This window comes from Chelonoidis abingdonii, chromosome 1 (assembly GCF_003597395.2).
Source record: "Chelonoidis abingdonii isolate Lonesome George chromosome 1, CheloAbing_2.0, whole genome shotgun sequence".
Classification (NCBI taxonomy): domain Eukaryota; kingdom Metazoa; phylum Chordata; order Testudines; family Testudinidae; genus Chelonoidis; species Chelonoidis abingdonii.
The window spans coordinates 61098457-61123375 of record NC_133769.1 but is presented as its reverse complement, the minus strand read 5'-3'; the positions used below and the strand labels follow the sequence as shown (position 1 = coordinate 61123375).

The following is a 24919-nucleotide window of genomic DNA, read 5'->3' as shown; positions in this document are numbered from 1 at the left end:
AAGGGGAAAACTCACTGTCACATTAGTTTCTCTCCTCCCTCCTCCTCCAGCCAAGCTGCCGACAGGGGTAGGCTCAGTGCTTCCTCCAACCCCCACACTCAGCAGGGGCTGCAAGGGCTCCCCTCTAGCTTGTAGCAGGGGCACTGGCTGAGGGAGAAGCCTCCCCAGGTAGCTTGCTGCCTGCATAAGAACAGTTTAAACTTAGGCCTGGTCTACATTACGTGTTTAAACCAAATTTAGCAGCATTAAACTGATTTAACCCTGCACCCGTCCACACAACGAGGCCCTTTATATCGATATAAAGGGCTCTTTAAACCAATTTCTGTACTCCTCCCAGACGAGAGGAGTAGCGCTGAAATCGGTATTGCCATGTCGGATTAGGGTTAGTGTGGCTGCAAATCGATGGTATTGGCCTCCAGGCGGTATCCCACAGTGCACCATTGTGATCGCTCTTGAAAGCAATCTGAACTCGGATGCACTGGCCAGGTAGACAGGAAAAGCCCCATGAACTTTTGAATTTCATTTCCTGTTTGCCCAGCATGGAGCTCTGATCAACACAGGTGGCGATGCAGTCCCAAATCCAAAAAGAGCTCCAGCATGGACCATACAGGAGATACTGGATCTAATCGCTGTGTGGGGAGACAAATCTGTTCTATCAGAGCTCCGTTACAGAAGACAAAATGACAAGCATTTGAAAAAATCTCCAGGCTATGACAGATAGAGGCCGCAGCATAGTGCTGTGTGACAAGCATAACGGAAAGCCAAAGAATCAGATGGACGCTCAGGGAGGGAGGGAGGGGGAACTGTGGACTCCAGCTATCCCACAGACCCTGCAGTCTCCGAAAAGTATTTGCATTCTTGGCTGAGCTCCCAATGCCAGAAAGGTCAAAAACATTTTCCTGGGTGTTTCAGGGTATATGTCGTCAATTTACACCCTTCCTCCCTCCCGAAAGAAAAGGGAAAAAAAAATGTTTCTTGTCTTTTTTCAATGTCACCCTATGTCTACTGTGTGCTGTGGTAGACAGGGTGCTGCAGCACTGAACACCAGCATCCCCTTCCCGGTGGCAGATGGTACAATATGACTGGTATCCATGTATGCATCAGCCCTGTGAGTGCTTGTCAAGGTTTTTTTCCCCCACTTTGAACTTTAGAGTACAAAGGTGTGGTACGCTGTCGACCAGCCGAATTAGTGTCTGGCACACTTTTTGTTCCCATCAAAACCTTCCCTGGGAAACCAGACCCAAACCCCTGGGTCTTAAAACAAGGAGAAATATAACCATCCCCTCCTTTCCCCCCCAGACTTTCCCCTCTCTGGGTTGCGTTGAGAGGCTTCACACCGATCCAAAACTCCTTGGGATCTTAAAACAAGGAGAGAATTAACCATTCGCCTTTCTATCCCCCCACCAATCCCTGGTAAGTTCAGACTCAATCCCTTGGATTTTAAAACAAGGAAAAATCAATCAGATTCTTAAAAAGAAAGCTTTTAATTAAAGAAAGAAAAAAGTAAAAGTTCTCTTCTGTAAAATCAGGATGGAAAATGCTTTACAAGGTACTCAGATTCATATAGACTAGAGAGAACCCCCCACACAGCCTTAAGTTTCAAAGTTACAGCAAAGGAGGTAAAAATCTTCGCAGCAAAAAGACACATTTACAAGTTGAGAAAACAAACATAAGTCTAATTCCGTCTGCCTGGCTACTACTTACAATTTTGAAACATGAAAGACTGATTCAGAAAGATTTGGAGAAGCCTGGATATATCCCGTCCCTCTCAGTCCCAAGAGTGAACAACGAACCAAACAAAAGCCACAAACAAGACTTCCCTCTACCAGATTTGAAAGTATCTTGTCCCTATTGGTCCTCTGTCAGGTGCCAGCCAGGATACTGAGCTTCTTAACCCTTTACAGGTAAAGAGACATTAACTCTTAGCCATCTGTTTATGACAGTGCTCCTGGCTGACCTCATAGGTCGGCCCGGGGCGCCTGGGTAAAAATGGGAATGACTCCTGCTCATTCCACGGCAGATGGTACAGAATGGCTGGTAACATCTGCCATCATAGCAACTGGAGGCTGAGCTCCATCAGCCCCTCCCCTTTCATGTCTAAAGAAAGATTCTGTACTGCTAGACTCAATAGCAGTGGGATGCTGGCTCCTCTCCCCCGCCATCCTTTAATCTCCTGCCTGGACTATCATAGCAGCTGGAGGCTCCCTCCCCCTCATTTTATCTCACTAAAAAGTCAGTGTTTTTTATTCCTGCATTCTTTATTATTCATCCACACAAATGGGGGAACACTGCCACGGTAGCCCAGGAGGTTGGGGAGGAGGGAAGCAATGGGTGGGATTGTTGCAGGGCACCCCTTAGAATGGCATGCAGCTCATCATTTCTGTGGGATCTCGGGGGCTCAGACCTGGAGCAGCTGTGTTCTCTGGTTCTCTAGTACACTTGCCCCATATTCTAGGCACGCTGACTCTGTTTTAGGACAAAACATAAAGAAGGGAATGACCCGGGGAGTCATTCCCATTTTTGTCCATGTGCCCCCGGCCGACCTCAAGCGAGGCCAGCTAGGAGCAGACCCATGATAGCGCAGAATTGACGAATGACTGATACTGTCATCTCATCTGCAATTCTGAATGCGCACAGCAGCGGTACAGAACGACTGGTAACCATCTACTGCTACCTGCAAGGTAAATTGATGCTGCTGTGATAGCACTGCAGTACCACTTTCCTGTCAGCAGCAATCCAGTACACATACGGTGACAGTGACAAAGGCAAGACGGGCATCCAGGGGAAAGGCGCGAAATGATTTGTCTGCCGTTGCTTTCACGGAGGAAGATTGAGTGACGACATTTACCCAGAATCACCCGCGACACTGTTTTTGCATTGGGATCTCAACCCAGAATTCCAATGGACGGGGGAGACTGCAGGAACTATGGGATAGCTACGGGATAGCTACCTAGAGTGCAACACTCCGGAAATCGACGCTAGTCTCTGTCCATGGACGAACACTGCTGAATTAATGTGCTTAGTGTGGCTGCGTGCACTCGACTTTATACAATCTGTTTTACAAAACCGGTTTATGTAAAATCGGAATAATCCTGTAATGTAGACATACCCTTAGCTGTTCACTGCGCGGTCTGAACCGCGAGATTCGAGGTTATTTCTGGCATCCTTGTTAATTTCACTCACAGTTGTTGAGGGGGGTGACCAAAGCCAAGGCAGTTCTTTTCTGTCCCTTGGATGAGGCGATGTTCAATAATATAATACACAAAAAATACAATCAAAATCCGGAACCGTTTCCAAGTTCAAATCTATCCCATTCCCTCCCCAGCAGAGTATCATGGTTGTGATGTCCAAACTGCTTGCAGATCCTCTTTGAAATGTTACTATTTTAAAAAAAACACATGGAGAACATGGTGGAAAGATGTGTTCTGCTGATCAGGGTTTATTTTGGGCAAAGCAATTTTGGTAAAACAACTAGAGATTCACAGGGAAAGCAAATAGCCCGATAGACAAAAGCACAAAGGGATTGGAGGAGAAAACTGGATATTCAGGGAAATTATTGTGCCTCCTTTGAAAGAAATAGTAGTTTTCATTCCACCCTCTTTATATATTGAATTAAAACACCTGAAATGTCCTTAGGATATAGGGGCTCACATCTCTTTTTGTTTTGATGGTGTTGGTGTCCTGCAGAGTGCGGAGTCTGAAATTGACAAAACTTTCTCTAAGTATCTTGTATGTTTCCCCCCAACAACCCTGAGTGAAATTAACAAGGATGCCAGAAACAGCCCCCAATCCTGTGGTCCTGGAGTGAATAGCTAAGTTTAAACTGTTCTTATGCAGGCAGCAGGCTACCTGGGGAGGCTTCTCCCTCAGCCAGTCCCCCTGCTACAAGCTAAAGGGAAGCCGCTGCAGCCCCTGCTGAGTGCAGGGGTCGGGGGAACGTGGAGCCTAGCCGTGACGGGAAGCCTGGCTGGAGGAGGAGGAAGGAGGACAAGAGAAAAATGTGACAGAGAGTTTTCAATTTTTCAGGCTTATTTCAATAGAAGTTTTATTACAGACAGTACTGGTAGTAGTAATAGTAGCTTTATTTTCTATATCTAAGTCATGCAATGGGAGGGATCCATGCAGCATGTAGGGGAGGTGGGTTGCATTTGTGTTTGGACTGGCCTCACCCCTTCCGTCTAAGGCCCCGCCCCTCCCGCGTGTGGAGGCGCGAGTGGAACCCATACCGGTAAGAGCTGGATTTTACTTTCACCCCTGTCTAGGAATTACCTTGGGGAAGTTCAGTGGCCTGTGTTGTACAGAAGGTCAGACTCACAATGGTCCCTCTTGGCCTTGGAATCTATGATCTATGACACCTTTTGTATGTGTGACAACATCAATAGTTAATCATTTTACTACAAAGCCAGACAAACTTTTTGTAGTCATTTTGTACCAGAGTAATCTGTGGACATGCATCTAGTAAAATCCCATCCTTCACCAAATACTGCATAATTTTATAGATGGTTTAGCATCCTTTTACTAAAGTTCTTTGAGATAAATTGGGATGCAACAGTTTTAAGAACTGATCATTTGAGACTGGGTTTCCACAGTGTGCTTATTTCTACGAAATTTCTTGCATTAAGAAAAAACGGCAGAAGTTCTACATTCAGGTTGTTAGTTTAGCGCTGGTGGCCCAATCAGCCCAGAACTGCGGCCCATGTGACATCCTCAGGGCCATAGAGGTAGTATTGGATGCAGCCCACATAAGACATATGTGGCCCACAATGATAAATAGGTTGAGAACCACTGGTTTAGTGGGAAACAGAAATAGAGTACAGGTTTAATGAAGTGTTTGAGACCTTTTGCTCAAAAGTTCTATGTAAGTGCAGTGTATTTGTAATATATTAAAATAGGATTTTTATTACTTTGTTGTTATTTATTTGTTTAATATGTATATTGCAGTATCTCCTACAGGAAAACCTGGGGCAGCACTGTGATAGTTACTGTACAAACATACAGTACATGAGAGTCCCTGCCTCAAAGAGTTTTAAGGCCCTGTAGTATAGAAGGAACGAAGGAACACGCTGGAATACAATTTGATGTTTTGGGTCTAGGAACCAGGAATGAACTTGCCCCCATGTCGAGCCTCCCAGAATTAGGGGAACTACTAGATCTTAAGAGCAAGATTGCATTCTTCTGAAACATCAGACATTGGCAAATGTCAAGGTAGGTGACTGAAGTTGGTGGATCAATAGTTTGATCAGGAATGGCAAACCTCACAGTACGTTCAGTTTGATCAGAGCAAAAACATGTTTTCACAGATTAAGAAAAGGAATACAAAAAACTCATTAGTATACTAAACAGGATTTAGAGTCTAAATTGCTGAGCCAGATTACTCTTTTTAAAGGGAAAACATGCACATCCAGGCATAGTCTCCTATGATAATAATAATAATGAGCAATAACAATAATATGAATAATATTTTGTTATAAGCCATATGGTTCTGTTATTGCTGTAAAGGCTGATGAAGCATTACATAAAGCAACCAACCAGGGGGGTTAGGGGATGTCGGAGAATACAAATATATGGAACTGACAAGAAAAAATACTCTTTCCAGAGCTGAAATTTTAAAAGTTTAAACAAGACACAGAATAGAATATTTTCACATTAGGCTACATTTTCTGGGGTAGTTTTTTTCCCCATTGTATTTTGACAAGACTTTAAATTTTAGCTTTAATTCTGTTAATTAATAACCAATCTATCTTTAGTATTTACATGGCCCCCATCTCCATAGTATGTGAGCACCTCACAATTTTTAATGTATTTATCCTCACAATATCCCTGTGAGGAAATATTATCCCCATTTTACAGATGGGGAACCAAAGCACAGAGAAGCTAAGTGACTTGTCCAAGGTCCCACTGGAAGTCTGTAGCTAAGCAGGGAATTGAACCTAGATCTCCTAAAGCCTCTGTTAGTGCCCTAATCACTGGACTATCCTTCCCAGAGTATAAAGATCAAGAGCCTGAATCTCTTGCACTAAGGCCCCTTTGAACTGCCAAAACAGTGTAAAGGAGTTGTGCTGTAAATGAGAATCAAGCCCCACTTTCACCTCTCTAATTATTAATTTAAGTAAACAAGGAAACCTTGTAAATTGCCACAATCCACAAGTCTCCCAGGCCATATGCCTGATACAGAGCTGAAGCACTATCATTGTCTATGTACCCAGTCTGCTCTCCCTATATTGACTGGGTACATGTCATCTCAGGACACAATGCAGAGATAAAATTTCTAGACACCATTAATGATTGCATCCTGAAGCAGCTACTCCTGGAACCCACAAGGGGAGAGGCAATTCCTAATTAAATCCTAAGTGGAGCACAGGATCTGGTCCAAGAAGTGAATATAGCTGAATCACTTAGTAGTAGTGACCATATGTAATTAAATATATCATCCTTTTGGGGGGGAAAGCCCTCAACTGTAGCATTTAACTTCAAAAAGGGGAACTAGATGAAAATGAAGAAGCTAGTTAAATGGAAATTAAAAGGAATAGTCATAAGAATGAAATGCCTGCAAGCCTCATGGAAACTTTTCAAAAAAGCATAATGGAGGCTCAAATTAAATGTATACCCCAAATTAAAAAAATAGTAAGAGGACCCAAAAAAAATGCCACTATGGCTAAACGCATAAAAGGAGGTGGTTAGAGGCATCCTTTAAAAATTGGAAGTCAAATTCTACTGAAGAAAATAGAAAGGAACATAAACTGGCAAATCAAGTGTAAAAGTATAATTAGGCAGGCCAAAAAAGATTGGAAGAGTAACTAGGAAAAGACACAAAAACTAACAGCAAAAAAAATATAAAAAGATCTAAGTACATCAGAGACAGGAAGACTGTGAAACCGTCAGTGAGGCCACTGGATGATTGAGGTACTAAAAGGAACTCAGAGAAGACAAGGCTGTTGCAGAGAAGCTAATGAATTCTTTGCATCCGTCTTCATTTCAGAGGAGATTCCCACAACTGAGCCATTCTTTTTAGGTGACAAATCTGAGGAACTGTCCCACAATAAGTTGTTGATAGAGGAGGTTTTGGAACAAACTGATAAATTAAACAGTAATATGTCACCAGGACCAGACTGAATTCATCCAAGAGTTCTGAAGGAACTGAGATAAGAAATTGCAGAACTACTGACTGTGATATGTAACCTATCACTTATATCAGCCTCTATAGCTATTCTCCAGTCATCTGGTAATGTAACTTCAATTTTTAAAAAAGGCTCCAAAGGTGATCCTGGCAATTACAGGCTGGCAAGCCTAACTTCAGTACCAGGCAAATTGATTTAAACTATAGTATATAACAGAATTATCAGATACACAGATGAATATGATTTGTTGGGGAAGATTCAACACAGCTTTTGTAACGGGAAATCATGACTCACAAATCTATTTAAAATTTTTGAGGGGTTCAGCAAACGTGGACAAGGGTGATCCAGTAGATACAGTGTACTTGGACTTTCAGAAAGCCTTTCACAAGGTCCCTTACCTCTTGAGAAAAGCAAGGAGTCATGGGAGAAGATCGTCTCATGGATCAGTAACTGGTTAAAAGATGTGTGGAGGGGAGGGGATGAAGGGTAGGAATAAATGGTCAGTTTTCAGAATGGAGAGGTAAATAGCAGTATCCCCCAAGGGTCTGTTCTGGACCCAGTTCTGTTCAACTTATTCATAAATGATCTGAAAAAGGGTAAACAGTGAGGTAGCAAAATTTGCAGATGATACAAAATTGCTCAAAATAGTAAGTTCAAAGCAGACTGCAAAGAGTTACAAAGGGATCTCACAAAACTGGGTGTCTGGGCAACAAAATGACAGCTAAAAGTCAATGTTGATAAATGCAAAGTAATGCACATTGGAATACATAATCCCAACTATATATACAAAATGAATGGGTCTACATTCGCTGTTGCCTAGTTTATAGTTCTCGGAAAACATCCACTCACTGTGCAGCAGTAATAAAAAAAAATTAACAATATGTTAGGAATCATTAGAAAAGGGATAGATGATAAGACAGTGAATATCATAATTCCAATATATAAAACCATGATACGCCAACACCTTGAATGTTCCCTGAAGTTCTGGTCATCCTGGCTCAAAAAAGATATATTAAAATTGGAAAAGGCACAGAGAAGGGCAATGAAAATAATTAGGGGTATGAAACAGCTTCCATATGAGGAGAGATTAAAAATCCTGGGGCCATTCAGTTTAGAAATAAGACAGAGGGCGGAGAGGGGGATATGATAGAGGTCTATAAATTCATGAATGGTGTGGAGAAAGCAAATTAGGAATCATTATTTACCCATTCATATAACACAAGAAATAGGGGGCACTCAAAATTAATAGCAGGTTTAAAACAAAAGGAAGGACTTCTTCACGCAAGGCACAGTCAGCCTATGGAACTGGTTGCCAGAGGATGCTGTGAAGGCCAACATTATAACTGGGTTCAAGAAAGAATTAGATAAATTCATGGAGCATATTCATCAATGGCTATTGGCCACGATGGTCAGGGATGCAATCCCAGACTCTGGGTGTCCCTAAGCCTCTGACTGCCAGATGCTGGGACTAGAAGACAGGGGATGGATCACTCAATAATTGCCCTGTTCTGTTCATTCCCTTTGAAGCATCTGGCATTGGCTGCTCTCAGAAGACAAGATACTGGGTTAGATGGACCACTGGTCTGCTCCAGTATGACCATTCTTACCATTGATCGATTTAGATCTCGTCTCATCTTACCTGGTTTATTTGAAAGTGTCATTATTCTCCTAAATAGAAAAGGTAGATCAGTGTCTTCAAGAAGAATGATCAGACTAATAGTTATCTGTTTTAGTAAATTGCAAAAAATTATCTGATTCACAGTAGGATTAAAAACTGAAACAGAAAAGGCCAGTTTGTGGATAGCCTGAACATACATGGGCTAGTGGATGACATGCAGGCATAACTGCAGTCCTTGCATTCAGAGAGGCACAAGCACTGCTCAGTGTAATAGTCTGCCGCAAAATTAGCCCTTATAAATTGCGTGGGTGAGGTTCTGTGGCCTGCAATGTGCAGGAGGTCAGACTAGATGATTAAAATGGTCCCTTATGACATTAAAGTCTGGTGAGTCTATGACAAAAGAGAAAATATTCAGCTATGATCTTGTCACTTCTCTACCAGCCAGCAGACTTTGCCCCACCTGGACAGGAATGCAAGCTGCACCCTTTCAAAAGGCATAGCAGCAATTTCCCTTCTGCTCTCAAAGACACGGGGCTTGTGTAACCCACACACCTCCTGGGTGTGGTGTTCTGTCCCCTCTAGAGGCACTGAGACTATTTAGATCAGGGGTGGGCAAACTTTTTGGCCTGAGGGCCACATCTGGGTATGGAAATTGAATATCAGACCATTCATGCTCACAAAATTGGGAGCTGGGGTGTGGAAGGAGGTGAGGGCTCTGGGGTGGAGCCAGAAATGAAGTTCCTGGCCAATGGGAGCTGTGAGGGCGGTGCTTGGGGCGGAGGCAGCATGCAGAACCCCCTGACTGCCTCTACGCATAGGAGCCAGAGCGGGGACATGCCGCTGCTTCCAGGAGCCACGCAGAGCCTCAGCATGCAAGAGCAGGGCAAGCCCTGGACCCCACTACCCAGCGGCAGCTCAAGGGCTGGATTAAAACATCTGAAGGACCAGATATGGATAGTTTGTCCACCCCTGATTTAGAGAGAGAGAAAGCAATTAATGAGTCTGCTCTACAGCCTTAGCTAACAGCCAATTGACTTTTCGCTCATGTAGTAGAGGCTCATGCACTAAGCTCCAGAGGTCCCAGGTTCAATCCTGCCCACTGATGACTAGGTTCTGTCAGCGTTACACTTGCATGAGACACAATGCCCCAAAATGCTCCTGCAGAGTTACTGGGCCTGTACATGACTCACTACCAAGGACACTGATTAAAAGCCACCATTTAGCCCAAAATGTCATTACAAAAAAATTCATTTATCTAATAGTCCTTTCCCGTCAACTGCTGAAATCATTACTTCAAGTTAGCTTTCAGCCATAACTATTGCATGAGTTTGGGAAAGGGGTTAAGGGAAAAATTTAGGTGTTCTCTTATTACAACAACAGGGAGCTCTCTGGAACAAATACATGGTGTAGTGTGAAGTTTGGTGAATGGGGAGCAAGAGCATCATTTCAAAGTAGATCGATGTAAAAGTCTTGTAATATCTGCAAGTAAGGATCATGTCATGGCTATAGGGTAATTTGGGGTTCCCTACACATCATATCCCAGTATTTCTGTAATTATTTTATTTACATACCTTTGTAAATAAAATAATTACAGAAATACTGGGCTATGACCAATTACCACCCAGCTACACTACTTGTTGATTATTCCCATACCTTACAGCTGTCTGTTTTTTTGTAGAATAAGCAATGCTTTCTTTCTTTTTTTGTAAAGCACCTAACATATCATGAGAACTTAATAGAATACAAATAATAGCCAGAAGCTTGCAATGAGAATCCCCTGGGTGGACCCCCTGCATCTGTGCAGTTCTCAGTGCAGGATCAGTGCCAATAATAATCATCAAACACAATGTAGGATGTTCTTGAGCGTGTTGGGAAAAGAATATATTTTTGTAACAAATTATCTGAAAAATTGGCTTCACTGAAATAGTCTTTATTATTTTAGGGGATGGAACAAGAAGAAGCCCTGAGGTAAAGCCCAGAGAGTATGTTTATGGTCATTACTGGAAGCATTCAAACAAGAACATGTTTTGCATTCAGTCACAATTTATTTTCTGAATATTCTTTTAAATATTTTGCATTTATTAACATATGTCCCAACTATCTGCTTTTAACTTCTGCTTGAAAAATCTAGCAACAATAAATCCTTATAACTGGTGACATCATGGCTCATTACAATGAATTGACACTGTAATATCATAAGCCAATATTGTAGGCCATCTATGTCTCCACTTAAAATGGAAAGCTAACTGCCAAAGGTCTATTGGCAAACACATTAATATATATGAAATTTAACTATAATAGCACAATTCAGAAATTAGTGCTGAATATGAAGAATCAGCTTTCTTAAGTAAAGGTGAATCACCCAAGTTTTATATTATCTGTTGTAGACATTCCTCAGTGAACTTTGGAATATTTCTGGATATTTCTTCTTTTAGCATTTGCTTTGTGAGACCTGTTATAAAGGGACTGGTGTAAACGTGGAGATGAAAAGACTAATATTCTACAGTAGACTCTGAGTTCCACCAAAGTCTCTCACTTTTTCGATGTGAGAAATGCAATGTTGCTGCTTCGCTCAGAATATCTGAGGGTCATTCTGCTACAAAAAAGCTAGTGAACCTTGTCAAGTATTCTTGATTTTGTTCAGCAAAACTGTAAATATTAACAAGTGTTCATTTAAAAAAGTATTTTTCCCTCTCACTGTGTGGGTCGTTATGTATATAACTATATAGATCAAGATCAGAAGACCTGTTGTGTCCAGTGATTCTTTCTCAGGCAAAACTCCCACTGAAATCAATGGACTATTGAATTCCTCAGTAAGGAATACATGATTTGGCCCGCCCTTTGTATATTTCTTGACATAAAGTATAGAATGGGATTTATCTAGGACTGAACCAATCTCTAGAGAAAATGTATTCTAATCCTTTTTAAATGTGGATTGGGGGCGGTGTGTATGTGAGAGATCCTTTTATTACATCTGTACTAATATTCAGACAGGCTTATAGTGCACTAATGAACAGGACCAATTATTATACAAAATTAAAATCTGCTTTTTCTTTGAAGTTTTATTTTGGTCATTTGTGTGATGACAATTGTTAGAAAGTGGTGGACCAATTCTGTGGTCCAGTGAAACCTTCTGTGACTTCAGTAGAAATACGGCTAGTGCAAAGAACCACAGACTTGGGACTCAAGTCTTTATCAAAATGGTACCTTACTTAAAGTAACTAATGACTGATTTTTATTCTGGGTCAAATGTTGCTTGCCTTGCACATACAAGCAGTTCTGTTTAGCAATGGGACTACTCATGTGAGTCAGAAGTGCAACATTGGCCCCAAATGGGCATATTGTAATTGAATTTAAAAAGAAAAAGAAATTATAGGTGAGAGTGGATTGTCCTGTGAAATTGCTAATGAAATAATAGTTAAACATTTAACAAAATGCAAAGTTCTGGAAACAAGGACAAACTGTTCTGTATTTTGGTGAAAAAATCTCCGACACCATTAGGATCACCACAAGCTCAAACTACAATGTGGTTTATCCCATCAATATTATATAGCACCATCTGTCATCAAAGCAAGTTTTGATTGGCCAATGGTTCATCCAAATGATGGCACAAATTCTTGTCATATTAAAAATGGCTGTTAGGTTTTATTGTGAGGTCCTTTATGAGGTTTGGCCTATATAAACTGAAAGGCCTGGTAGTTGTGAATGTGGGAGGCATTTTGCTTGCACTTGCAAGCCATTCCTTATTTCAAGTACTGCTAATATCGGCTGAGAGGACCCATCTGATCCTTCACCCAACTGAAGACTGTACATGCTGTCAAGTATTAAGGCTTACCAGCTGGCACTGGCTACCACCACTAGTACTAACTCGGTTCTCAGCCAGAACATACAAAACCTTGTAAGTATAGAAGATAGCTGAGCTGATGCCTCTAGCCTTTCCATGTTTGAGGGCCCACTGAACAGATAAGATCTGTGATGGATATTTGGATGGTTGATGCCAGGACCACCAGACTAGCTTTCCCTGAAAGGACATCTTTTCAGGGTCGTATGCAATATTGTTGTAGCTGTGTTTGTTCCAGGATATTAGAGAGGCAAACCTGAAGAAGAGCTCTGTGTAAGCTCAAAAGCTTGTCTCTCCTACCAACAGAAGTTGGTCCAATAAAGGGTATTACCTCACCCACCTTGTCTCATCTTTTCAGGAATAGGTCCGGGAGTTGGTCCTGGAGTTAAGTGACCAAATGCTGTCCTAGGGGCTCCATCCAATGGCAATGCACCCATTAATAAAGGCAGGCTAGCATTGCTATGATTGTGGGAGAAAGAAAAGAAAGTCACTCTTTTGAGTCCGCCTAACTTGGCTGTAAATAGGTGGTCATGGCAGATAACTAAATGGTAGAACTCATGTTCTTGGTATTTAAAAAATAAATGAAAGCTAATCTTTATATAAATATTTTTTCAGTTAGATCAAAAAATAATTAAAAGTAATTTTTACAGCTGCGCCTGAGTTGATACTACATTTATCGCTGAATTCCCCTGCCAGTTTTTGTGGTTTGTGATCACATTTTCATTTGTTTAAAAAAACGTTTTTTTCTCCCCTGTTGCTGCACAAAACACCATACAAACAACAGGGGGAAATGATGAAACTGACTACACCCAGTTTACAAAGTAAACAAACTGAAAATCAATACGTTTTTCCTCTAATCTCTTTCAGTTACAGTAATATTAGGGTTTACTTACAAAAATAGTAGTTACAACATTTTGGGGAAGAATTGTGACTTTTAAGTTGACTGGGGCCTATTTAAATTTTTTAATGACACAAGCTCTTTTGGACAGGTTTTCAATAATGGTTTTTATTTGTATGAATTAGCTCTCCTCCATTAAAAAATGACTAATTGTGTATGTGAGTGTGTGTATTTACAAAGCCAATTTTAATTGAGTGTAATCCTTTTCATAAAATTAAAATAATGAAAAACCATTCTAACTTGCATCTTCTCTAACATGCAATCAGTGTTTTAATCATTATGCCCATACAGTTTATTATGAATTATTATAATTATTATTTAGTTAGATAAAACAGCACAAATCCTAAACTATGTAATTGATATATTGAAATGTAGCTTTTCCCCAAGCACGTTTCAAATAAATAAATATTTAACACTTCCCATATACAGTGCACTACATATATTAGAATGAATCCTTGCAACAGCCCTATGTGGTAAATAATTACAGTAAATAGTCACCATTTTCCAGATGGGAAAACTACCACAAACACAGGCCAAACAATATGTCAAAGACCATACCCCGTGACCCCAATCCTGCCTAGGTAGAACTCAGTTAATGATCTGGACCTAATTCAGTGGTAGATTGGGAATGAGAACACAGAAGCCCTGGCTATAAGTCCTAAACCACACTGTCACTCACTTTCATAACTAAATTGTGTTACTGTCACTTTGATGCTGATGGAAAAATTAATTTACAAATATTGTATCTCTTCCTTGAACATCCAGATTAGCAAACTAAAATAGCAAATAATCTACATCATCCTGACTATGACACAAGTCTAGGTAAAACTTTCTGTAGATATGCATTTTGTTAGAACGCCAAGCTCAGAGAGCAAATACCTCTGATGACTGATGTTTGCACCAGTAAATTGATTTACCTTTTTTTTTAAAAGAGCTGATGCAAGTTTGACAAAGGGAGGTGTTGGGGTATCGTTGTTGCTGATTGGTTCATCCAATACACTCCCATTTGTCTTTAAATGATTGTCCAGCTGCACAAGGTCTCGTATGAGCCAACTTTCTATTACAGGTGCAAGTCAAGATATTACTTGCTTAGAAAGCAAGCAAGCAAGATTACGTGTTTGATTTGGAGGTAAACCTAAAAATGTAACTTTACAATGTCTATTCATTTTATTGTATATTTCTTCCACCTAACAAATTTTAAACTGAAGAATTTGAGAAATAACTTTGTGCAAATGTAATTCATTTGTAAATTTAAACAAAGTGTGAAGAAGTGGCAGTTAAGATTTGATATACTGTAGTTGTAATTGGCATTAGCAGGTGTATTGGTTTTTACATCAGGCATGAAATTCAGTCCCCTTTTTTTGGACAGAAAATCAAAATCTAAGAAAGAAATGAAATAGCAGGAGGTCTAAAATTGACCAGATAATTAGGAGTGATATGTTTGTGTTCTTTTAGGGCCTCTGGTTAACTACTAAGAATTTTTATCAAGACTCTTGGCTTACCTGGCTAACATCCAAGTAAGTAAATGAATATGAAAATAAATTGTTCATTTTAATTGTGTGTTTACTTTAAGGTAGCAATTATGGCACTTTTTGTCTTCAAATTGCTTTAAAAACAACATTTATTCTTTAAAAGGATTGTCATTGAGACAGAGTCTGGAAAATCTATAGATTTCTAAACTGTGATAGGACATAAGAATACCAGCCATTGCAAAATGCGTGAAAATGCAACTGTTAGGCAAATAAGCCAAGGTCACAGATAAACCTAAATGATAAATCTCAGCTTATTCAGAATCCTAGATGCAGCGCAGAAAGTAAATCAAAATTACTATGAAATAAAATGGAAAAACAAGTTCATGTTTTTCTTAATTGTTTCATTACCTATTAAAAAGCAGTTATTTGAACACATTTTCTGAGTCCCTTTTACAAAACTATGTTCTATTCTAAAGCAAAGCAGATGAACATAGCCCTAGGTTTTGAGAGAAATATTGCTTTAGAAGGGTAATTCTTTGTGCATCCAATATTTTCATTTTAATGTAATATCTTAAAAGAAAAAGTCATCCTTTTGTTTCAGCCTGTCTTCTTGTTCCACAAGAAGCAGCAAAAGCCTATGCATGTTATAGCTGAATTTAAGGAACATAGTTAAGCTATTAGACTTTTCTGACATGTATACCTAAGGGAAAAAATAGTAGTGGTCTAAAATAGAAAAAGGAGCTGGTGTATAATATTGCCGTTTAGCACAGCATTTGCAGTTCTTCCCTTTTTTTATGTTTGTGCCTTTAGAATTCTTTGTGGGGAAAAGACACTGTTTCTAAACATTGTAGCTTGTACTTCTTAGGGTAGCAGTAGCAATACCCAGTGGTGGCTGGCAATGGAGCATGTGAAATCTGCATTACATCTTTGATATATAGGCCACCTATTGGAAGATTGGAATTTTATGTGAACAGTGTGTTTTATGTGAATAGATTCTTTTGAAGGTGAAGTACATCAGAGATTTTGAACGCAGGATTTTTTTTCCACCCTAGATACAAGTTAAAAATAGGTTTGCCTGTACTTACTTGTCTGAGGTGATCATATTTCAGAAGTTTGCACAATAAATAACTGATTCCACACAGATTTGGGTAAGATTAACTAACCATTTCAATGCATTCACTGCCTTGCATAAAATATGCTTTGGAAATATTTATATGTTTCTGGAAAAAAAAATGAGCTTCCAATTATGTGAATAAATAACATAGACCCTGCTTCTACAAATACTTATGCAAGTGTCCAAGTTTACTTATATGAGTAGTACCAGTGATTTCAACAAAATTTCTCATATGCGTAAAGTTACATATACATATTTGCAGGACTGGAACCTAAGGATTGGACTGTAAAAAGTCTGTAATCTGTAAAATACATGGTAGTAATATCTGAACAAAATATATATGCATATTAATTAGTAGTCTTTTTTATTAAATAAAAATGTATACAATTTCAGAGAGAAAAGGTGAGTGAAGTAATATCTTTTATTAGACCAACTTCTGTTGGGGAAAGAGACAAGTTGTCGAGCTACACAAAACTCTTCTTCAGCTCTGTACAGCTCTAAAGCTTGTCTCTTCCATCAACAGAAGCTGCTCCAATAAAAGATATTACCTCATCCCTCTTGTCTCTCTCCTATCCTGGGACCAACACAGCTACAACAGTACTGCAAACTACAATTTAAGATTTCATTAGGTATGAGAAGTGTTCAGAGTAAGGAACACTATCCTGACAGAGTGACTGATTAAAATTTTTCCAAATAAATGATCATGGAATTGAGGTGAGCAATGTGCCAGTCTTCAGTTATGCCCTGATCCTGCAAGCCCTTAAGCACAAGAGTAGCTTTGGGCATGTGCATATTCCCACAGAGTCTGGAACTACTCACATTGAGGGCTGTTCTTACCCACACACAGAGTACACAGCTGCATAGGGCACCAGGAAATTTCCTGGTGCCCTGTACAGCTGCATGCTGCTCCCGCCCGCTCCCCTGAGCTCTGCAGCAGGGCCGGGGCACTGCACTCACCAGCAGCGGGAGTGCAGCGACCCAGCATCAGCCACACCACTGGTGAGTGCTGGGGGTGGTTCCTCCCTGCCCTCGAAGTCAGTCCCTTCCCTCTTCCCCCCCATCCCAGGAGGCCTGCGACCCACCCCCCTACTCCCCTTCCACGGAAGCCTGGGGCCTGCTCCTCCCTGAAGAGGCCTGGGGCCCTACACCCCCGGCGGGGGCGGGTGCATAAGGCCCCAGAATAGCTAGGGATGGCTCTGCTCATATAACCAAAGTTGCTCGTGTGTCTGCAAGAGTTTGCAAGACCGGTGACGTGGAGAGAAGGATTTCAACAAATTACGGTCCCAATCCTCCAAACACTGATGAAGATCAAGGGAACTGCTTGTGGTAATAAGCACTACACTCATTAGTAAGTGTTTACAGGATTGGGACCTAAAATTAATGATGATTCAGTACCAAGCGCCTGATCCTGAAAACAGTTCCACACATGAGTAATTTTATAGTCCTTAAGACAAGAAGTAAAATAAGTCACTTAAATAACTGTTTGAAGGATCAGCCTTTAAAATAGTACCCACAACCTAATACATATTTTTCTGTCATATTCTTCTTTCCTTTCCAAATATAGTACAGACTGTGCAGTACAGAATTTCTCTTTTAGCCTAATCTCTCTGTAAATTAATCCATGGTAAAGTTTCTGCTACACTGTTCTCTTTGTTCCTCAACACTAAAAATGTCAGTATAGCAGTGCTGATACAATTGGAAGAATATTTCTAAAGCGAGCATTTATTAGTGTTCACAACAGAGATTTTCTTCATCACTAGCAGGTTGTATGTTCGATTGCCTCATTTATTTGTCTGATTTTCTTAGATATAGATTTAAAATAAACATCTGGATACTATATGAATCTGCTTCTTGGAACACAAAAAAGTTTGGTTTTAGAGATACTGCTATGAATGAGTTTACCATTGTCTCAGGAAGGACCCAGTTCTTTTCATTACTTCAGCTGGAGTTATTCATGTCCTCATTGGGCAAAATCAGATCCTTGGAATGTAAGCCTGCCTAGCTATCTCTGACCTAATGCCAGATTCAGTAATCAGTCTCAGTCTAAGTCCTGGAGTGGCAGCAGAAAGGAATAAACAGAGCAGCTATCTCTGGTAGGAAATTGGCAAAAAACACCTTGATATTCTTTTACAGTTCAATTATTAGATAAAAATAAATGTTACTAGAGCAAGGAAATTTATTGTAGTTTTTGACACAATGTCAGTTTTAGCCTCCAGTGTTGGTGTTTAAAGTTTACATTTACATTTTGCACACACACTTTAATGTTGCGCTGCTAAAAATAAGTTTGAGACTGCAGATATTAGAAATGGCATATTTGTGGCTATATAGACTAGTGAAAGTTTGGTAATTAAGTGCAGAACTAAACATTCATGAATGCAAAAACTGGAGAATTTTTAATAAGTAGTTGAAGGCATAGGGCTAGAGTAAAGCAAAAATAGAATTTTGCTTGCGCTGGGTTTTTTAATACTAATTTTTATCCTGCAATGTTTCTAGGCATTTATAGCATTAAGAATACAGTATTTTATTTTCTGGTACATAACTCAGGAAATATATGGTGGATTCTTTTAATGTGTTATACTGGGAGGCACAAAGATAAAGAGTCAGGGGTCCATAGTTCAGTAACCAGCTATATGACTTGCAGCAAGTCACTTCATCTCTCTATGCCTTTGTTTCTCCTTCTGTGAAATGGGGGTATTATTATTAAGTCATTTTGGTAAAGTACTTACGGAAGGAAAAAAATGCTGTACAACTGCATAATATTAGTGGTTTATTATCAAACACGGGAACGAGTAAGCAGATGTAAAAGTGTATCTGTAAACTGAGATTGTAAAGATCAACTTATGTTAATGCCAAAGACAAATCATCATAGTATATATTTTATAAAGTATATAGTTTATATTGGGCCATATAAAAAGATGATTATATATCCAGATTATTATTATTTATCCAGACCCCCCTCTTGTGAGAGTAAAGGCATATTAAACTGTGTAAATATGTAATAATTCTGTTTGAGAGATAGTTTTAAATTATATAAACTATCTAAAAGTTTTGATGGACAAGTATTAAACTGAGATATGATAGGGTGAAGTGCATAGTGCAGCCAGCAGCAGCTTGATTATTTTTAACATGTAGCCATACTTATCTAGCAATATACGTTTCAAAACGCCAAGTGTTTCCTTCAGAAAAATAATCTTCATACAATGGTCAATAAAGTTTATATATAGCATTTCCTTATCAACAACCCAACCCTGATGTATTTAATCTCAGGTGAAGGGTGCATCTTAATGGTTATCCAGGGTATCAATTAAAGAGAAAGAATTTAACAAATTAATTGTTGCCAGATTTTACGTTAAATCTGTTTACAGTGATAGTTATTTATAGATAGACTATATATACCTGTGTTTTATTATTATTCTAGAAGAGGTTGGAAATCTATTGTGTAGGTCTGTCTTCTTACATTTTGAGAAAGACCGAGTGGAAAGATGTTGTATAAAAAAAGAGTATTGTGCTTGTATTTATCCAGAATTGTCCCAATCTGCAGCAGTTGCCTCTCTTAATGTTATTACAAAGAACAAGCACAAACAGAGTGAATCACACTCATTTATCTAATTTGAGGAAAATCCTAATGAGTTATTTTGTGATCTGTTTGCAGAACAGAGTGTTCTGAAAGTTAACACATGGTGGAGAGAACCTGTAAGCAGAAGGTACAGTATTGTTTACACTGTAGAAGCTAGAAAGCGCTGACCACTCAAATGGATCGCATGGAACTGCAAAATGTCAACATCAAACTTGATGAGGAGAGCAATAGCGGAGAAAGCATTGAAGACAGCTACACTGATATAATAGATCCAGAAAAGGCTACTATTAGCAGGTATGTACTTAAATAAAAAGTTCTTTATGTTCAGACCAAAAAGAGGTAATCAAAGACTAACAGATGCACCAGACTTTCACTTATAGCATCCTGAAATTAAATTCAGATTAGGTCACAAATTAAAACTAGTCTGATTGTTTAGTGGCTATTCCCCAAATCACAAAATCACTGCACTCTTTGACATGATTATCATCGTGGGTAGAATAGCTGAGACATTCCAGGTCAATAACGAGGTGCATTGGTAAAATCTGTGCTGAGATTTGCCATCACTGACTCTCCAGTTCATGACTCTGAACACAAGCTGTCCAATATCATAAACACTCAGTTCTCATAATACCTGTATATTTATAAAGGCAGTTGCAGGGTTCTTTCACTCAGAATTGTTTGTTTGCAATTTACATGATCAGAGGTCTCTTAGTTTTAAAACCTGTAGTCTTCAAACTAATTTCAAGACAAAGCAATGGCCTTTTAAACATGCAATTCCAATGTGAAAGTTTTATACAGAGAAGCAGTTTATTTCTTCTTTTACTTTACTCATTAATAGAAAAATTTCTGGAGAATGTCTCCGTTAAGACCAAGAAATCAAATAGAAATCCAGTGATTCTCTGAGCTAAACTTAATATTGACTGTTAAGAAACATCACAATTTTAAGTCCGGCTTTACTGAGGCAAAACTTTAGTAAAAATCAATAGGAATAGGGGGTTCTGAGCAACACTGAAAATCAGGCCACGTCATTAAGTACCTAAATATGGAGTTAGGAGCATAACTTTGAGAACCCACATTTGAAAATCCTGGCCATTGCTCTTAGATGACACATATGGCTCCAGAATACAATTTAACTCTTAAAATAATATATTTCTTCAGTGCCCCTAAACACAGCCAGGCCAAAGTTCAGATCTGGATCCAAACTTTGGCAACCAGGGGAGAACTAGGATTTCACACTGATCCTCTGTAAAGATAAGGTTTACCTGGAAAGTCAACTCAAATATTCCCCGGGTGTGCTTGGATCCTGTAGTTCCATTTAGGTTCATATCAACCTCTTCCTGTTTAAGGTCCTGGTCTTGCAATTAAATCTGCTAGTGTTGATCCTGCACCTCCAGAATGTTCTTGGGGTTCCATGCTAGCAGATCTGAGTACAGGATCGAGGTCTAAAGACAAATAATACATAAGAGTTCAGATATGGTACATAAAGCACTGAGTGACCAGTAGTTGGAATTATTGCATTGTGGTGCAATAGGCCTTTTTGTTGGTGGAAAGTGGTTTTATTTTATATGAGTAAATAATAGCAATTCTTCCGGGGCGGAGTTAACAGTGATAGGGTTCACAGAAATGTCTTTTGAGGAGGGATTAGAAATGGGAGAGGTGGATACTTGGTATACAGGGCTTCTGAGGTAAAGGATAAGGGGTAGCCTGCAAGAATGTAAATAAAATGAACAGGATGTGTGATATTGGGAAGGAAAATTCTGCTAAGGAAGGCAGCACTGTTGACAGAAGTTGGGAGATGTATTCAAAGCTATGAATCTGCCATGTGTGGTTTAGACTTTTTTAAAACTAAACAAAGTTTGTAGGCCCAATCCTGAGTGTCTCATTCAGTTTTAATGCAGTGCTTCCTTCAGTAAAACTCCCATTGACATCTGTGGGAGTTTTGCTAGAGGAAACACTGAATAAAAGTGAGTAAGGAGCTTTGAATACAGAGCCTGACTGTTGCAGTTGGAGTCTTTCCAGTGGTTCCAGTGAGCACTGAATTGGACCATTAGTCTCTTGTGTGTAGTAAACTTTATTTATTGTTTTTTTATTTTGCTGTTTCTTTGTGTTCAGTCAATTTGCTAACGATGATGCAGAAAGTCAGAAGTTCCTTCCAAATGGATTTCTGGGCAAAAAGAAATTGGCAGACTATCAGGAGGAATATGTAAGTTTATTATTAGTTTTTAAGTGTTAGAAACAGAAATATTGGAAAGTAGGGACAATCTACATGAGTCTCTTTGAAAATGTAAACAATGTTACTGCAAAACTCACCAAAGCATCTAACCAGCATATTCTGTTTATTCCTGCTTTAGTAGAGCGGTTACAATTTGGCTGCCTTGATCATTTAAAGTATGAAGTCATGGCTCTACTCTGACTATAAACATGGCACCACAAAGTTCAACATGGATTGTGTCTCAATGATTACTAGATAAAATATGCTCTGTTTACATGTAAATAAGCATTTTCTTTCCAACTATCAGCCCTGCAAACTCACTCTAGCATCTGATAATTAAGCTGGGGTCTTTCTTCCCTGCCAGCCCCAATAGTAAAGGTTCCTTTGATTAAATGCTGCCCTCAGTAACTCAGTTCCAGCCCATTGTTCCAGTTACAATTATTAGCTTTACATTGACTTACACAGGTGTTACTCTGAGGGTACTGTTTGGCCCACAGAATATCTATTACTGCTAATGGTAGAGAAGCTTGAATTTTAAATCCCAGGTTCAAGCTTTCAGGTAGTTTGAAAAAAATCTTGTAATCTGTAGATGAAGCAAATAAACATGCACCCAGCAGTGCCAATTTTAGTCACATTTCAGTTTACAGCCGGACTTTAATGTGATCAGCTTAAAACAGTGGGGCCAGATGTGATCTTATTTACACCAGTCTTAGGCTCCAATCATGCAAGTGTATACATGCTTAGGTTTACATACAAATAGTCCCACTGAACTCTAACGGACTTCTCCCATGTGCAAAGTTAAGTATGTGTCTAAGGCCTGGATGCACAAAAGGAGTTAGGCATTGTGACGCTGAACAGCACAGCACCTATATTTTAGGCATGTAGAAAATCACAGGAACACACTGCAATCCAGAAAGTCTGAGTTAGGTTCTTAGACTGTGATTCACAAAATCCAGCATGGTAGACAGGGAGCCATCTAAGCTAGCCAGTGGGACATGCTGATCAGAAAGGTATGCACTAAGTCCCGCCTCTCTCACAGAGATAGGTGCCTAAATCCAGACTGCAGGAAGGCCTTTCTCTGCTAGTGATTCGGAGCTGGGGAACCCTCTTTGGAGTGAGGCACTTGTTCCTGTTTTTGTAAGAAGCTGGAGCGCAGAGGAGAGAGCACCTTCATCGGGCTATGAGATATTCTGATGTGTGACACCCTCAGTCTCTCCTATTGAGCCTATTCCAATGTGGATAAACAATTAAAGCGTCATTGAGGTGGAGGTGGAGCCGAGTGAGCGAGAGAGTGAGAATGACTTTTTAGCCTGGTGGTCAGAGCATTCACTCGCGATGTGAGAGACCCTGGATCCAGTCCCTTGCTCCACTGACTCTAATCATTTATTCAGAGTGGAACAGCTTCAACAGGAGAGACTGAGGGAGCCCTACATCAGGGTATCCTATAGCCCAGTGGTTAGAACACTCACCCGAGAGGTGGCAAATCCCTTTTCCCCCTGGAGTGTCCCACATCCTAGGACAGGGATCAGCAACCTTTGGCACGCGGCCCATCAGGGAAAGCCCCTGGCAGGCTGGGCCAGTTTGTTTACCTACCGCGTCCACAGGTTCAGCCAATTGCAGCGGAAAGGGCAGCCAGCACATCCCTTGGCCTGCACCGCTTCTCACAGCCCTCATTGGCCTGGTGTGGCAAACCATAGCCAGTGGGAGCTGCGATCGACCAAACCTGCGGACACGGCAGGTAAACAAACCGGCCTGGCCCACCAGAGGCTTTCCCTGATGGGCCACGTGCCAAAGGTTGCCAATCCCTGTCCTAGATGAATACCCTAATTACTGGTCTAAAAGCTAGAGAGTGAGGTCCCAGCTGTTTGTGTGATCTCACTTGAGGGGCCTGATCCCAGATTAATCCCTGCACATGACTTATCCAGGCAATGCTTATCTTTCCTTGCTTAGTGAATCATTCTGAGACAGGCACAGGACAGCTAGAGGGAGGCTGCAGTGCAAATGCCCAAAGACAGAAAGACAGATGACTCATTAACTTTTACTGGAGCAACATGGGTGCCAAGGGAGTTCAGTGGGAGCTTTGTGAATCACAGTGGAGCCTAAAACTGGATTTTAGGTGGCTAAACCCAGACTTAGGTGCGTAAGTCTGGGGTTTAGCCAACTAAATACTTTTGTGAATCTAGGCCCAGATTTTTACAGGATCAGGACCCTGTATCGTAAACTTCTGTGAGCAGGATTTTTCCTTCATGTGGGTTCTTTCATGTGGGTTTGTGGTCTATAAAACAACCTGAACTCTACTATAGTATAAATATTTAATAACAATACTAAATCATTCACTGCACAGTGAAGTTACTCCACTGGTGTAAATGAGAATACAGCCCAAAGAGCTAGTTTTTTCCACTTTTGTATGTTGGTGTTTTTCTTTATTCAGGCCTGTTATGACCAAAAAAGATGACATTTATGGTTCTTAGTGACACAGTGTAACTGTAGTCGTTGCTGGCAGTTTTATTTTGATTGGTTTTTAGTATGGACATAACTCTACACCCCATTTGAACAAAAGAAAGCTATTGTGTTGATGCTGCAAACACATACTACTGTGACAATACTTGAAGTGAGGGGAGTTCTCATAATAGTGCTATTCTTGTATGCCCTCTGAGGTAGCTAGGGATCCTAGGCACTCTGGTAATACAAGTAATAAATGGTAAATACTAGTTCTGTGGTAAAAAATGTTGGTAGGATCAGGCAGTGTGGCAAGACAATATTCATAGTACTCAACAGAGGAAGGGAAAGCCGGCAACTTGAAAAAGCACAGTTTTACACTGCACTCATTAAGCCACAACTTAACTACCATGTTTTTTGTTGTTTTCAATAGAATCCAGGAACTACTTCCTTTGGAATGTCAGCATTTAACCTGAGCAATGCCATCATGGGGAGTGGCATCTTAGGGCTGTCATATGCCATGGCCAACACAGGAATTATACTTTTTGTGTAAGTATTCAAAAAGTGGCTCAGAAAAGTAGGGAGAATATAATTAATGAGCTAGCGTCAGTGATTCTGTGATTAGAAAAA

General features: G+C 40.0%; 1 protein-coding gene across 4 annotated transcripts in view; it reads left to right on the top strand.

Moving 5' to 3' along the window:
• The window catches only part of SLC38A4 (solute carrier family 38 member 4), an 80898-nt gene that overhangs the window by 29465 nt on the left and 26514 nt on the right, over positions 1-24919 (top strand). The window contains exons 1-5 of one of the 4 annotated variants that reach the window (XM_032802449.2): positions 14529-14604; positions 14931-14992; positions 19714-19932; positions 21751-21841; positions 24723-24838. In XM_032802449.2, coding sequence (XP_032658340.1) covers positions 19814-19932; positions 21751-21841; positions 24723-24838 — 326 coding nt within the window. In that variant the 5' untranslated portion in view covers positions 14529-14604; positions 14931-14992; positions 19714-19813. Of the gene's footprint in view, positions 1-14528; positions 14605-14930; positions 14993-18049; positions 18155-19713; positions 19933-21750; positions 21842-24722; positions 24839-24919 lie in introns of those variants that run through there. The other 3 variants (XM_032802450.2, XM_032802451.2, XM_032802452.2) reach the window with 3 other exon arrangements.